Source organism: Eleutherodactylus coqui, chromosome 4, assembly GCF_035609145.1.
Source record: "Eleutherodactylus coqui strain aEleCoq1 chromosome 4, aEleCoq1.hap1, whole genome shotgun sequence".
In the NCBI taxonomy this organism is placed as follows: Eukaryota; Metazoa; Chordata; class Amphibia; order Anura; family Eleutherodactylidae; genus Eleutherodactylus; species Eleutherodactylus coqui.
Window position 1 is genome coordinate 286,734,610 of NC_089840.1, and position 16,527 is coordinate 286,751,136.

General features: G+C 42.9%; 1 protein-coding gene across 1 annotated transcript in view; it reads right to left on the minus strand.

The window, feature by feature from the left end:
* Positions 1-16,527, minus strand: part of LOC136626748 (zinc finger protein 850-like) — a 139,613-nt gene that overhangs the window by 64,015 nt on the left and 59,071 nt on the right. Inside the window, exons 7-8 of the mRNA XM_066601754.1 lie at positions 4,897-5,814; positions 3,479-3,543 (exon numbers count right to left, since the gene is read on the minus strand). Of these exons, the coding sequence (XP_066457851.1) occupies positions 3,479-3,543; positions 4,897-5,814 (983 nt within the window). The remainder of the gene's footprint in view (positions 1-3,478; positions 3,544-4,896; positions 5,815-16,527) is intronic.

The window sequence follows — 16,527 nt, forward strand, 5'->3', positions numbered from 1 at the left end:
AACTCCAGAGTAGATAACGGATACCCAATTACCAGTGTCCAAAGCAACAAGGCTTGTCCACTTATGAACAATAGTGCGAGCCGGGTGTGGGTGGAAGTAATATTGTGGCAAAGTGCTGCAATCGAAATCGTGGCCCTTTGCTGTCAGCTTGTGTGAGAGTGGCCTTAGTTCAGGCCTCCTATGGAATGAACTTCCTAAGACATTTATCATACGTATCACCCCAAATTTATACGAAGCTCTCTTTTGATCCTCCCCTGGCTCCCCACCTATCACCCACAATTCCCCTGAGTCTGATTTTTGACACTTTGGAAATATCCACACACAGCAAATTTGGCTATTGCTTAAAGACCTTTCAATATTTGATATTTGTACCAAAGAATAAACAGCTAACAGAAAGCTTACTCTCTCAAACAACTTGCCCCCCTTTACATCCCTTACAATTGCTCCACCTATCAAAACTCTTCGCCAAATCTAATGAACGTTTTTCATCAACCCGAACCCCAACTGATCTGGAATGCATTATCATGGCACAATGCCACACTAGCAGTAAAATCGCACTCCTCTAATGCATTTTTGGTGGCACTGCCCGATCCTGCGCCCTTTTTGGAATCAGATAGGAAAAGCTATATGTTGCATAACCAACAGCCCCTTTAGTCTCTCTTCAAAGTATGTGTTCTTGTCCAAACCCTCTACAGCCTACAGGCCCTCATGAGTCTAACCTCATTACACACATGATCTTAGTGGCAACATTTTAACCATTTTCATGTGGATGCAATCCTCAACACCTACATTTAACCAATGGATTGCAAAAGTAAACAAAATCTGTAGATTTGAGGTGCTAACAAGTTGGGCTAACAGAACTTATGAAATATTTAGGCATACCCGGGACGCATATTAACACATTCTGCCGCAGTTCTCCAGCGCGGCCGATTCACCCAATCAGCTGGCTGGAATCGGCACATGTGACTACACAGCGTGCACGCGGATTGCCTGCAGCAGCCGTGTGCACTACACAGTACAGTTAAGCAGCCGTGTACTACACACGCCACTTAAGCAGCACGGGGTTAGGTTTAGGGTTAGGTTTAGGGTTAACTAAACCTAACCCTAACCCCAACCCTAAACCTAACCCTAAACACTAACCCTAAACCTAACCATAACCTAACCCTAAACCCTAACCCCGTGCTGCTTAAGTGTAGTGTGTAGTACACGGCTGCTTAACTGTACTGTGTAGTGCACACGGCTGCTGCAGGCAATCCGCGTGCACGCTGTGTAGTCACATGTGCCGATTCCAGCCAGCTGATTGGGTGAATCGGCCGCGCTGGAGAACTGCGGCAGAATGTGTTAATATGCACCCGGGACCCATGGTCCAAACTGTTTTAAACGGTTTGTTCTTTCGGATGTGAAATATCTCACGTCTCTAACCAATAAACACTATGTATTCATTTTTCAAGGTCATACCCCTCCCAGGAGGTCTTCTATCTCAACCTTACTCCCATACTTCAGACCTTTACCCCCTCATGCTATTTCCCCCGCTTCCCTCCCTTATTCAAATTCAAGTTATGTTTTATTTATGATGTTACACTCAAGCTTTTGTATAATTTGATTTTTGCATGGAAACCAATCTGTTATATGTATGTAATTTAATAAAAACAGAATTTACAAAACAAGAAAGAAAAGAAAGAACATTCCAAACACATTTTTAGAGATGAACATGGGAATAGGAATAGAAAAGACAATGGAACTGGGAAAAGGAAAAAGTAAGGACAATACAGACAGCAGTAGGTATCATTTTTTCTTGCAGGTGCTGAGCATCCGATTCCCTAGACCGTTCCTGGTGGAGCAGGACACAAGACTGAAGAATATAGGGGACACCCAGAGTAGATAGCCCAGGCCACCTAGATCTTTGTGTGATAGTCTGCTGAAATTCTACCCAGGCTCTCCATATCCGGTAATATCTCTCCCTACCAGTTGGTTTGGAAGCTATAAGGTCTTCCATTCTGTTGAGAACAGAAATTTCAGCAAATCCCTCTCCCAAAGATGGGAAATCCTGACTTTTTCAGTTACGTGGGAGGACGTTCTTGGCTGGTGGGAGCAAAAAGCTCACCACCGATCTTTTGTAACTACTGTGAGTTGTGGGGATCATAAACAGAAGGGTTGCTTCAGAGGATTTAGCAATATTAGTCCCTGTCATCTCTTTTGTGAGCATCAAGACCTAGGACCAAAATCCATGAGCTGGTGGACAACTTCAACTTATTGTGTCATTCTTTCCCTTTCCACCCACATCTCTAACATGTGCCTGGGACTTTTCTGCACCAATGGCGGAGTACGGAAGTCACTCTCTACCGGAAGACAATTTTGAAGGAGGTTTCTTGTGCTTTTTTAGCAATAAGGGGTCTATGTGCAAACTGATAACACTTGGTCTATTGTGATTCATCAAGTATCATCCCAAGCTCCTCCTAGGAAGAACAGTAATAAGGGAGTTCTTAGGAAGAGAGACTGATAATCAGGTTGTATAGTAATGATATGGAGTGTGCGCGAGGATGGGGGGCAGTGAGACACACAATTTATTCAAGTCAGATATGTTTCTGTTTAGGTTCATATTTTTATTAAATTTGGATTAAAAATGTTCAGGCTGCAAATAAGCATTAGAGGCTCCAGGCTGTCCCCCCAACCCCCACTGTGGAATTAATTCATTTAAAAGGGCCAGGATTAGAGATGAGCGAATGTGTTCGTTTAGAGCAATTACTCGATTGAGCATCGCTTTTTTCGAGTAACTGCCTAATCGGGCGAAAAGATTCGGGGGGCGCCGGGGGTGAAAGAGAGAGAGAGCTCCCCCCCCCGAATCTTTTTGCCCGAGTAGGCAGTTACTCGAAAAAAAGCGATGCTCGATTGAGTAATTGTCATAAACGAGCTCGTTCGCTCATCGCTAGCCAGGACCCAACCTTCTAACAAATACACAAAATACAAGAAATTATTCAAGCTGTCTCAAAAGTATGCTTAGTGTCCCCCTCCAAGTGGCAGTAGCTATACACAAGGTCTTAAGCTGTGTCTCCCCATGATACGGATGAGAAATATTTTTTACCACATTTATTTGTCAGATAAAAGAACTTGAAGATGCAATCAGTTAGATGAAACACTAATGTAAGGCCTATTACTGTCAGTGAAAAAACTGACTACCCTAGGCCACTAAACATGGCATTCCATTATGCCATTATTATGGGCACATGATGATTTCATTATGAGGATGCTGATGGGGTGAAGGAGGGAGCCCAATAGCTCACCAAACCCTCTAGATGCTGTTGTCAACAGTAGCAGTATCAATGGGCTTATCACTGGAAATTGAGCTAAATTTAATCCTAGAAGCTGCAGAGAAACAGTGCTGGTCATTACGAGTGCTGGGAAGGAAGGAATGTTTTAATTTTTTTAGTACTATTTATCAATTTGTCTGCTTTGCTGGCTCTACCTGCCCTCCTCTTACCCTTGCTGTTGGGGTCTCCCAGGGCTCGGTCCTCAGCCCCCTCCTCTTCTCCATCTACACTGGCTCTGTTGGACAGACCATGAGGAGATTTGGTTTCCAGTGCCATCTCTATGCTGATGATACCCAGCTATACACGTCCTCCTGGGACATCACAGCAACATACCTCCAGAACGCCACCGACTGTCCACTATCTCTAACACTATGTCCTCTCTCTACCTAAAACTGAACCTCTCAAAAACTGACCTACTGGTGTTTTCACCCTCTAGTAACCGACCTCATCCTGACATCTCCATCTCCAAGTGTGGCACCACCATAACTCCCAGACAGCACGCCCACTGCCTTGGGGTCATATTCGACTCTGACCTCTCCTTCATCCCCTACATCCAAGCTCTTGCCCAAACCTGTCAGTTGCACCTCAAGAACATCGCTAAAATACACCCTTTTCTCACCATGGACACGTTAAAAATGCTCACTGTTGCCCCTATCCACTCTCGGCTCAATTATTGCAACTCGCTGCTGATAGGCCTCCCCTGCTCCAGACTATACCCTCTACAATCCATCCTGAATGCAGCAGCCAGGCTTATCTTCCTGTCTAGCTGCTACTTGGACGCCTCTGCCCTGTGCCGGTCACTGCACTGGCTGCCTGTCAAATACAGAATACAATTTAAACTCATTACCCTCATCCACAAAGTGCTCCACAGCACCGCCTACCCTACATTGCTTCCCTCATCTGAATCCACCAGCCAGCCCGGGCCCTTCGCTCTGCTAATAAAATCAGACTGAGTGCCCCTCTAATTTGAACCTCTCATTCCCGCCTCCAAGACTTCTCAAGAGCAGCACCAGTCCTCTGGAACGTGCTACCAAAAAATATCCGGGCAATCACTGACACACTAAACTTCAGGCGTGCTCTAAAAACACACCTCTTCAGGGAGGCATACCATATCCCCTAAACCAAAGCCCTCAGTACTCCACCTGCTAACATGTTCCCTGTCCCACAGACTACAATCCCTGCTAACCGTAATCAACCAGAACCTGCAGTCATCCTAATTCCGCCACTATACGGTCTGACCATTGTTTGTGTGTATAGTATCCCTCACTCTCCACCTCGCCATACAGTGCACATCTCCAGCCCCTTTACCTTCTGTACCACCCCATTACTTGCAGTATGTAAGCTCGTTGGAGCAGGACCCTCACCCCTAATGTTTTCACCAATTGATTACTTCGTGTAACCGTTGTTCTGTGTTATTTCCCCTGTATTGTAAGCGCTGCAGAATATGTTGGCGCTATATAAATAAAGATTATTGTCATTAGTATTAATTAAAAAGAATAGCTAAAACAATAACAAAAAATTGCTTCTTCTCTGATGAATTATTTGATGGTTAAGAAAATGTGGCTGAAATTCAAAATATTAATATGGCGTCTCCCCTGTGTGATTTCTCTGATGTTTAACAAGATGTTTTTTATCGGTAAAACATTTCTTACATTCTGAACATGAAAATGGCTTCTTTCCCGTGTGAGTTCTCTGATGTCTAACAAGACATGATTTCTGAGTAAACCTTTTCCCACATTCAGGACATGAATATGGCTTCTCCCCTGTGTGAGTTCTCTGATGGTTAACAAGGTATCTTTTCTGGGTAAAACATGTCTCACATTCTGAACATGAAAATGGCTTCTCCCCTGTGTGAATTCTCTGATGTTTAACGAAATCTGATTTCCTGGTAAAACTTTTCCCACATTCAAGACATGAAAATGGCTTTTTCCCTGTGTGAAATCTCTGATGGTTAACAAGATATCTTTTCTGGGTAAAACAGGCCTCACATTCTGAACATGAAAATGGCTTCTCCCCTGTGTGAATTCTCCGATGATTAACAAGACCTGATTTCTTGGTAAAACTTTTCCCACATTCAGGGCATGAAAATGGCTTCTCGCCTGTGTGAGTTCTCTGATGGTCAACAAGATGTGCTTTCTTGGTAAAACTTTTCCCACATTCAGGGCATGAAAAAGGCTTCTCGCCTGTGTGAGTTCTCTGATGGTCAACAAGATGTGCTTTCTGCGTAAAACATTTCCCACATTCAGAACATAAAAATGGCTTCTCTCCAGTGTGAGTGCTCTGATGTCTAAGAAGAGACGATTTCTCGGTAAAACATTTCCCACATTCCGAACATGAAAATGGTTTCTCTCCTGTGTGAATTCTCTGATGTATAACCAAATATGGTTTTTCATTAAAACCTTTCCAACATTCAGAACATGAATATGGTTTTTCCCCTGTGTGAATTCTTGTATGTTTACTAAGATATGATTTCTGGGTAAAACATTTCCCACATTCTGCACATGAAAATGGCTTCTTCCCCGTGTGAGTTCCCTGATATCTAATATTATTTGATTTCTGGGGAAATCTTTTCCCAAATTCTGAACATAAATATGGCTTTTTTCTTGTGTCAACTCCTTCATGTTCAACATCTCTTCTGTAAATTTTGTGTTGCCAACTAGTCTGTGATGAATCAGAAGATGGAAGCTGTTTAGAGGGATCAGATGATAGGTCGTTGCTGTGAAGGACTGAGGGTATATCTGGGATAGTGTCAGGCTCTACATATGTATCTTGAATGATATCATTATCTTCCACTTTACAACCTGTTGATATCAGATGTCCCTCTGAACTCCTGGCATCATCATCTGCCGAGAATAAAACAGATTCTAATATTTTTGAATATAAAATAACAATTATATATCTTTTTTTATATTTCTATATTACATATTCATGCAAATTGAATTTCTAAAAGCATTTCCCAACAATAGTTCTCACAATATTTAATGGAGCACCTAATCTGACAACCAATCTAATGGACCAAAGCTTTCTGTATTTTTCATCTCCATTGAAACCGAGTACTTCCACATTGTAGGACAAAGGCCGCACCATGGCGGAAACATCACTGCTTTTATGGAGAAGAAATAAAGAAGGCATCTTAGGATGCTGAACATCTTTCATTGAAAATCTCTTTGTGCTGCTCTGTTACTTGCTTTTCGTATTGTCTTGAGGGATCCAGGAAGTCAGGATCTACTACTGAGTGTGCACTTACATGGCTTTCCAAAAAGTTGGATCTATTTCTGTTGTACTGCTGGAATCAACACCTTATCTTCTCTACATGTAGTCTCACCTGGGGGGTTATCTGTAGGGATCTCCTCTTTACACGGCTGATACCCCCTCACATGTGTCTCTGTAGCATTAATATGGAGCAGATCTTCATCCGGATTCACAAGCTGTGAAATAAATATTGTAAAAGTCATCACACAGTTGGAGAAGTCGTGTGGAAGGTTTTATATGGCCAGAAAAGGTCATTAATTAGTAGTAGAGGTGGAATGACATGACAGCAGTAGTGATCTGGGCCAAATAGCTGCAGGTCTCCTGTATAACTCTAACCTGTTGCTTCTTTATTCCAACCAGAAGTCTCCAGAACCAGAAAATAGTGATAAGATGCGGAGATCTAATGTCTGCGGTCGGCTCTAATCCTGCCATCTCCAGCTTTCGCATTACCCAAGTATCAATCATATAATAAGACTAAACACAAAACCTTCCCAGCCGTCCTACAGACCAGAGGGAAGATTTCATGAGACCTTCTCTCCATCTACCTGATCATCCTGTGGAAGAAGAGGCCGGGGACATCTCTCCGCTGCTGTTCTCTTACTGGATCTACCTGCAGAAAACACAGACAGCCACTAAATTCATTCTCTACATACAAATAATAAAGGCCATGTGGATTTAGTCCTGTTTATTACCTGGTGGTGGGAGGAGCTGGTGGTCCTCCATCATGACATCCTTGTACAGATCCTTGTGTCCTTCTAAATACTCCCACTCCTCCATAGAGAAATAAACCGTGACGTCCTGACACCTTATAGGAACCTGACAACACAATGATACCGTCATCACCCAGACACGTTATACCACCATAGCGTTACTGTATAATGTCCCAGCATTCCCAGCAGCGTCACCTCTCCAGTCAGCAGCTCAATCATCTTGTTGGTGAGTTCTAGGATCTTCTGCTCATTGATCTCCTCCAGTATCAGGGGGTGAGGTGGAGGCCCTGTGATTGGGCTCAGAGGTCTTCCCCATCCATCAGACACCGGGGCCTGACAGCCATCACTAGAAGTCTTCTTCACTACCGTGTAATCCTGTTTATGGGGATATACATCCATCAATATCACTGCAGGCATTTCCAGAGTCCTTCATGTCTCTATTATATCCATGTGTTATTAAGGTTCTGTTCACCTCTGTGTTCATCAATTTCTTTGTTCTACTCATCGAGTGTCGGATCTATTATATAGTCGACATCAGCAGCACCCAAGAGCCCCATTGCCTTATAATAGATCTGTTGGGTATCTGTCATTTTACCAGCAAAACTGCACAGCCGGCTCTATTATTTTCCAGCATTTATGATGAATCGGCAGTAAATCCTCTGCCGTAGATGTGAACAGAGACTGACAGAGATAAGAATGATGGAACGTGACGTCATCCCCAGAATCTCTCACCTCTCCTGTAAGCTGGAAGAGTATCTCTAGGGTGAGGTTGAATATACTCTCCGCCATCTTGTCCCGGTTCCTCTCCATCCTTGTCGAGTCAATCAGGAAAATCACCTGGCATATAAAATATCAGCCGAGGATCCTGGATCGAAAAAAGAGAAGACAATGCAAAATCATACACAATCCTGTAATAATACAGCATTTAGTACTGTACTTTAAACCCATGCTATGGTAAATTTATGGTGCAGGTTTAAAGCTCCTGTAATCTAGTAGGTGCAAATTGGGTGTTTGGTGGTCTACTCACAGCCGGGGTCCTACTGTAACGGCTGAGAGTAGAGAAACCTCCATTTCCGACCATTTAATCTTTTCTATGCCTCAATCAATAGCAATTATAAACTGCATGTAAATGGGTAAGAGGGAGAGGGGTGTCCCCCATCAGCACCACATGATGTGATCATGATGATGGGTTACCATGGCAGCAGGAAGCCTAACAAAAGCCTCCGTGTCCATCATATATCTCAGCCTTTCAGATCTCAGCACTGTCAAAGCCTAATAGGCTACGGCATATACATAGTATACTGCATTAAAATAATGCATTGGATTATTTTAGAAATGTACTAATCAAATCTTCAAGTCAACCTTGAGAGATTAAAACAAAGTGTTCAGAAATGTTCAATAACAGCTTAGTGAAAAAAAATCCAATGTAAAATAAAAAAATAACCCACAAAACAAAGTGGTGCCATTAAATATACAACTTGTCCTTAAGAAAACAAGCCCTCATATGGCTATGTCGACAAAAAAAAAATATGATGGCACTTTTAACAAGACAATGAAAAACATAGCTGGGTCATCAACCCCCCAGGAGTTTGTTTCAATATCTGTCCATTCTGCAAGAAAAGAACATTACAGTTTTGGACGGAGTTTGTTCTGTTTTAAATGGCTTTAGCTCCGGTTGTATCAGAGCTATCGATATGCTTCTGATGTTATTGTAAAGCTAATATTATTGGCTTTATGACACCATAAGTTTGTCTGTAGCCCTTACACGAGGCTTTCATCATTGACAAAATAAAAAACGAAAAATCTACACAAATTTGGTATTGTCACATCCATAACAACCCGCACTGCAAAATATTATATTATTTCTTCCACATTAATTCAAGACACGCTACAACAGGCCCTTTTGGAGAGCTGCCCACTTCTTTTATGATATTGCTATTATAGTACTATTAAAACCCAGTAAAGCTCTGGGGGGCGTGGCCTGGATGGAGAAGGAAGCAGCAGCATGAGAGTGAAGCTCCATACCTCCAGGCAACAGAATAAAATAACCCATGGCTCACCTGACAGCTAAAAGTGAAAGCAAAGAAAGGAGGCAGATGAAGTGGGGGCCAAACCGGCTCACAGACTTCTTCATAGCCTGTGATCAGGAAAGCGCATCAGAGCGGACAGCAGTGGGACCCACTGTGGTGAAGAAACTGATGCTGGGAGCAGTGGACGGAGGAAATTTCCTGCTCCCTGATCAAATGGCAGACAGTAGCAGTAGGGAAAGTAACTGAGGAGAGCAGAGAGAGGAGGAGGACACTCTTCCAAGCACATGGCCAAATGCAGAGCCGTCGCCACCCTGCAGGGACAGCCCAAATTCCACAAAAGACAGAATAGAGCAGCAATCACCCTATAGAGCAGTATTTCCCAAACTCCAGTCTTCATGGACACCCACAGGTCATGTTTTCTGGATTTTCTCAATATTGTACAGGTGATGTAATTATTGTGAGTGCCTCACACACAGGTGTTCTTACTATGGGATATCCTGAAAACATGACCTGTGAGGATCCCTGAGGAATGGAGTTTGGGAAACTATAGAGCAAAGGAGCCTCCAGCTCTGCTTGACACAGCAATTGCAGATAAGTCATCACAAAGCCCCAGAGGAAGATGATCCTTTACTTACAAATTTTCTGCAGCAGCAAGGCAGCATCAGAATGCTTCATCAGAGATATGATGATAGCTCTGAGGCGCTCTTTGTAAAAGGACATAATCTCACTGAACACTACACTTAATTCTCCAAACAGGAGGAACTAATCATGGATAGGGTTCACAGGCTACCACGTCCAAAAACAATATCTGAGAATGTTCCTAGGGACATCGTAGAACGTGTACATTTCTTTTATATCATAGAAAGTATGATGCAAGCAGCGAGGGAATCTTCCACAGCCCTACGATAAGATCCAAATCTTTGCCGACTTATCCCAGGCAACTATTCTTGCAAGCAAAAAATACAATCCTATCACCTCCCTTCTCCAGGAAAATAGCATCCCATACAAATGGGGATTTCCAATAAAGCTCATAATAGTTAAAGACGTCATCCCTTAAGTTCTCTCAAAGCCCAAAGAAGGCCAAGACACACTATAAAAATAAGGTATCAATACTAAGGAACAAAACTACTTGCCTATCTCAGGAGTGGTCCAAAACACACCATTTCAGAATAAGGATGGATAGACTAAAACAGACCCGACAATAACCCCAATCTTAAACTGCTGTAAAAGTGGAAGCAACAGAGGAGTTCTCTTTCAGGGAGAGAGAGGGGGGACCCGACCTATCCCACCTCTGTCGCCAATATGTCAAGAATCAACTACTCCAACTGCTCTTGCCGCTATAACCGCTTTTGACGGCAGAGCTTCCATTGATCACTCCAGCGGAGTTGCAAGCATAGAATTGTTTGAATACAAGCGGATTTGTACCCAGCTTTCCCAGGCTTCTGACCCACATGCACAATGAAAGCTCAAGTGACCCCCTGATCCAGTCTTATGTCTCCAGCATTCTGGAATACCCACACACACTCGCAGCCACCACCAGCTTTTAAAAGTTAGCTGAAAACTAGACTATGAATTATGAACACATTTTCATAGTTATGGTTCCTTTTAAAACGGACAAGGTTCAACTAATAAACTGTAGATTTATTCTAAAAAATACTAGCAGTGCTAAATATCAATATGTATGTAAAAATATACAGAAAAGGATGTTACAATGAAGACAAGATTTATAGGCATACACAACAGACAGTACTTAAAATAAAACAAGGGGAAAATAACAGAAAGATATCGGATTTGGGATGCTCAGCCCAGGGTTCTGATTTGTGCAGAGTCACAGGAAAAAACAGGACAGTCCATACACTGTGGCGCACCTCTGAAGGTCTGACACCCAGGACCTATCCCCCCCCCCCCCCCCCCAGTTCTTAAAGGTTTCCCCAGAACACACCTCCATCAACCCTCTCTGGGGTCATTCAGGAGGGGTGAGGTGGAGGTGGAGGTATCTGTGGAAAAACCATAATTCCCTATTTGTGCCATATCTCGGCAGGAGATCCTCTGATCGGGAATATACCTGTCATATTTCCCATCATGAGTTTATCTACTCAGCAATAAAAAGTATGACCCGGAAGTTATAGCTAGGTACATGGATACACCATTTGGAAGGTGTTCTGGGTCCGCACCTCAATTTGTGTAGATGCATTTTATTGGGCTGGCCTGCCTGATTCCGGAAATATAATTCATATGAGGCTAGGACCTTCGCACAACCAATAATGCTTATTAAGAGATTTTCTTCTGATTTGAATCTTGGAGCCAGGATGTCTGTGGGTAATACCAGAGGTGTCAATTCTCGCTAGCAGGGGGTATTTACTATCCTCCTGTCCCTTGCTTAAGGCCTATTAAGACACAACGATTATCGCTCAAAATTCGCTCAAAAGCCATCTTCTGAGTGATAAAAATTGCATCTAAACGCGCGGCCATTGTGCACTTTTCATGCACTATTCGTTCATCGCTAACTTTTAGCAAGCTAAAAGTCAGCGATCACTCTCTTATCAGCACCGCACTCTGTTTGGTGCTGATAAGAGAGTTCTCAGAGGCATACCAGCATTCTTTCAGTTGGTATCCCGCACAGAGCTTTTAGTGATAGCTCTGAGAACAAAGCAGCTCCTGCTGTTCTCGGCACTATCAGATCAGCGGGATACCCACTGAGAGCTCTGAGAACAAAGCTGTCTTCTGCAAACAGGGGGAACCTTCATGCACACACTAATAAGCTCTTAAGTAGCTAATTAGCTATTTAAGAGCTCAAGGAAAGTGATCCCTCAAAACTGTCACTCTGGTGCGCTGACTCCCTACCCTACTTAGGAATCGCCCTAACTCCCTCAGCTGACGCCCTCCCTTCAGCAAACTTTCCCTTCTTGAAGACCTCAATACAAAAAGAACTAGATCGCCTCACCACATATGAGCCCAGCTGGATGGGCAGGGTGATACTGTACAAAATGAATATACTTCCTCGAATTTTGTACTACTTCAGGACCATCGCGGTACCTATCCCGGACTCCATATTTGCCACATTTCACCAGCAAATGTGCAAGTTCATATGGAGAGGAGCAAAACCCAGAGTGGCATTTTCTATCCTAAACAGGCCTCTGAAATTCGGAGGATTGGGCATTCCCAACCTCCGAAACTACCATAAAACCTTCTTAATCGACCAGACCAGACACTGGTTTAACTCTGAGACTGATAAAAAATGGGCAACTATTGAATCAACCACAACAGGAGCTCCCAACTGGAAGACTTATCTCTTAGCTAACTCAATACAACTTCAAGGAGACCCACAACTCCTCCCGTCAGTGAAGGCCTCACTACAAGCATGGCACACAATAGGAGGAGGTGTAAATGCAGAACAAAGCACAAGAATCCCTCTCCCACTTCGCACCCTAAAACACTTAATCCCAGACCTCTCCTTTCACAACTGGCCACACAAAGCATCCATGACTATTTCAGACCTGTTCCAGGGTAGCAACCTACTTGACTTTCGACAGATACAGGAAAAATATGCAGTTCCCCCATCAGAACAATATACATATCTCCGTATCTGCAACTACTTAAAAGCTCATAAAGCCACCTCCGTATCCCTTCCAGACCCTCTTAACGACCTGTTAAACGCAAAAATAGCAACACAGAAAAAACTAACAAAAACCATATGCACCTGTCTTTCTGGCATCCAATTTTTTAAGAAAACGATAAATTTCCTAAACTGGGAAAAAGACTTGAATAAGAAATTCTCTCAAAACATGTGGTGCGATGCCCTTAAATGGGCCCACAAGTCCTCCGCCTGCGCCTCTCACTGGGAACAATACCAAAAACTCTTAACCAGATGGTATTGCTCTCCATTAAGATTGTCACAGATGAAAAAAGACATCTCACCTCTTTGCTGGAGAGGTTGTGGGGGAACCGGGTCTCTACTCCACATATTCTGGTCCTGCCCCCACATACGCCAATACTGGACTAAAATTTCACAATATATCTCCAACCTGCTTCACACCTCAAACAAATTAGAACCTGAATTTGCTCTGCTTTTAATAGGTATAGGAAACACACCCAGAAACCACAGAGTAATAGTATCTCACATACTACATGCATCGCGAGGTCTCATAACGAGGAATTGGAGATCCAAACATATTCCATCTATAGAAGAAATGCAGGATATTGTCTCATTAAACTGTGTACACGAAAGATTGATTGCCCATCAAAAAGACACACTACCCCAGTTTCGTAAAAATTAGGCAGTGTGGACCCAAGCAATGAAAATGCCAATAGGCTACGACTAGTCGGGAACTAGTCCCCATCTTCTCCATCCTCTGCCCCTTGCCCCTTCCCCTCCCCTCTATCTTCCCATCCTGCACCGCCTACCCGCTAACCATGCCTAATGGAGGATATGAGGGAACACACCAAATATTCCAGGGGGACGGGGGCCATCTCATCCCCTACCACAAAGCCTACCCACAAGAGTATTTTCTTCGGAACAAGAACAAAGACTTTATAGGAGCATCATTCGAAAATACAGTGTCAACGAGTTTAGGTACCTTAGAGTTAAGGTTAAAGGAGATGTCCCGCGCCGAAACGGGTTTTTTTTTTTTTAAACCCCCCCCCCGTTCGGCGCGAGACAACCCCGATGCAGGGGTTAAAAAAACCACCCGCACAGCGCTTACCTGAATCCCGGCGGTCCGGTGACTTCAATACTTACCGCTGAAGATGGCCGCCGGGATCCTCTATCTTCGTGGACCGCAGCTCTTCTGTGCGGTCCACTGCCGATTCCAGCCTCCTGATTGGCTGGAATCGGCACGTGACGGGGCGGAGCTACACGGAGCTACACGGAGCCCCATAGAGAACAGCAGAAGACCCGGACTGCGCAAGCGCGGCTAATTTGGCCATCGGAGGCCAAAAATTAGTCGGCACCATGGAGACCAGGACGCTAGCAACGGAGCAGGTAAGTAAAAAACTTTTTATAACTTCTGTATGGCTCATAATTAATGCACAATGTATATTACAAAGTGCATTATTATGGCCATACAGAAGTGTATAACCCCACTTGCTGCCTCGGGACATCTCCTTTAAGTCTCTTTCCTGATTTTTCCCTGCCCCCCCTGCTCCTTCCCTCCAACTTTCCTTTTTCCCCGTTTAGAAATAAGTTGTAACATGCAACTCTGTAAAACATTGATTGCGAAACAATTACCTAATCCTTGTACATGTATGAACCAAATGCCAATAAAAATTCTTTGATTTAAAAAAAACCAAAACTGTCACTCAAACTGCCGTTTGAGTGAAATGTGAGTGATCATCTTGCCGTGTAGATGCAGCTTTACTTTATTGCCATCATGATCAAAGACTTCCTGAAGCCAAATGCATATCAGAGACCTCTCAGATGTGAGGGAGGAAGGGAAAATTAAAAAAATTGAGAAGTTCAGCTTTTCCAGTATCCAGAGAGGCAAGGTGATATGGAAAATAAATAAGAGCATTCAAACCATGCATTACATGGCCAACAACAATTACAGGAGAATGATGGCAAACACAGTAAAACAAAAGAGTCAAGAACATTCCCTTCCTAATAGATAATAAACTCAAACACAAAGTAAGCAACCCCCTAGATATTGGTTGATGGGAAAGAAATAGCGTTGAACAGAACAGGAAGACCACCAAACAAATTGTGTGGGAGAGAGAGCAGAAAGCTGACAGAGGAGGTGACAAGATGTGGTTTTGAAAAGTATGAGGGCAAGGTGATAACACATGAAGTTAAATGACAACTGTAACAGAGAGAATCCTGGCTATATGCTGACAGCACATAGCAATTTAGCAATGTACCATATTGGACATGCAAGCAGCATTTACGGTTCATTCTCCTCATCAGTGTATACGTCCGGCACACATTCTGACTGACATGACACAGAAAGACGAGACAGTAGAGAAATTCTTTGTCAGACTACCGATGGGGTACAACCAAAATAATCTTTCAGATCAGCGTCTGCTTGATTCAGTTTATGGGCTTGGGAAGCCATTGAGGTAGGGCTGAAAAAGCTATTATGTGTATAAAAAAAAGCTGCAGTACTGTGCTTTGTTGTTGCTTCTGCTTTCTCTTATCTCCTCAGCTTTAACTATGTGAGCATAATGCTAAGCAGCAAAAGGTGGGACCTGTAAATTTCAGTTGCTAAAACTTCATGAGCGTGTGTCTCTGGGACACAAAAAAGGGAGGGAAAGCAAAATCTTGGCTCGCTGGAAAACTAACCACTGCTTGCTTGAATTGAATATACCTGTGTATGATTGTGCTGTGATTCTTCCTGGTTGACTCCTCCTATTTCCACAAAAGGGGGAAAGGTTTCTCATACACAGTATGAGTGTATGTGTTGTATATGGAATGTGTGTGTTGGTGAACTGGAACGATCAAGTGTGAGTGAAGACAGTCAAACAATTAGCTGAATTCAAATGGGTGAAGCTAGATGAAGTAAAAAGAAAAGGAGTACGTAATCCCTCCTCAGGAAAGGAGCGAGTGAGAATCAAAAGTCTAAGGGATTACAGAATGCTAAGGAAAAAATACAGTGCTGTGTGGAAAGCTGAGTGCAGTGCCTAAGGAAAGTTTGGTAGATAAATAAATTTGTATTAATGCGCTTGACAAGTCTGATAAGTGCATTGCAAACAGAATAAGATTAATAACAAATTTGCTTAAAGGGTAAATGTATTTGCATCACATTTCCAATGTAGGTGCATTTACAGTGTCAGAGACCATTAGTGAAATGAATTTGACTCCATGTTCTTTCCTATGCATAGCCATTTTTCAGCATGTAGCCATGATGTATGCCTCTTTCATTTGCATTCATTTTTACTTTAAAATGAGAATTTGTAGATATTAAATAGTTGCTCAAAAAGCCTTGAGTGAACAGCGAGGCCAGAGCTGCCAGGAGATAGCTATGAAGCATCCAGACTGACTGGCATGTCAAGATGGTTTGTTCCTCACTGTTCACACATGTTCCAAATATTCATATCAAACATTTTATTGTTATACATTCCTGTACCCGTGTTCCAAGAAGTCAATCATATATGATTACAATGCGTGTATTTGGTGATTTAGATGTTAAATTCTTTATCATGCATATTCATATTTGTGTTTTAGTTTTATGAACCAATGGTAATAAATCAATATAATAAATTTGAATTATTGTAATTGAAGCATGTGCCTCTATA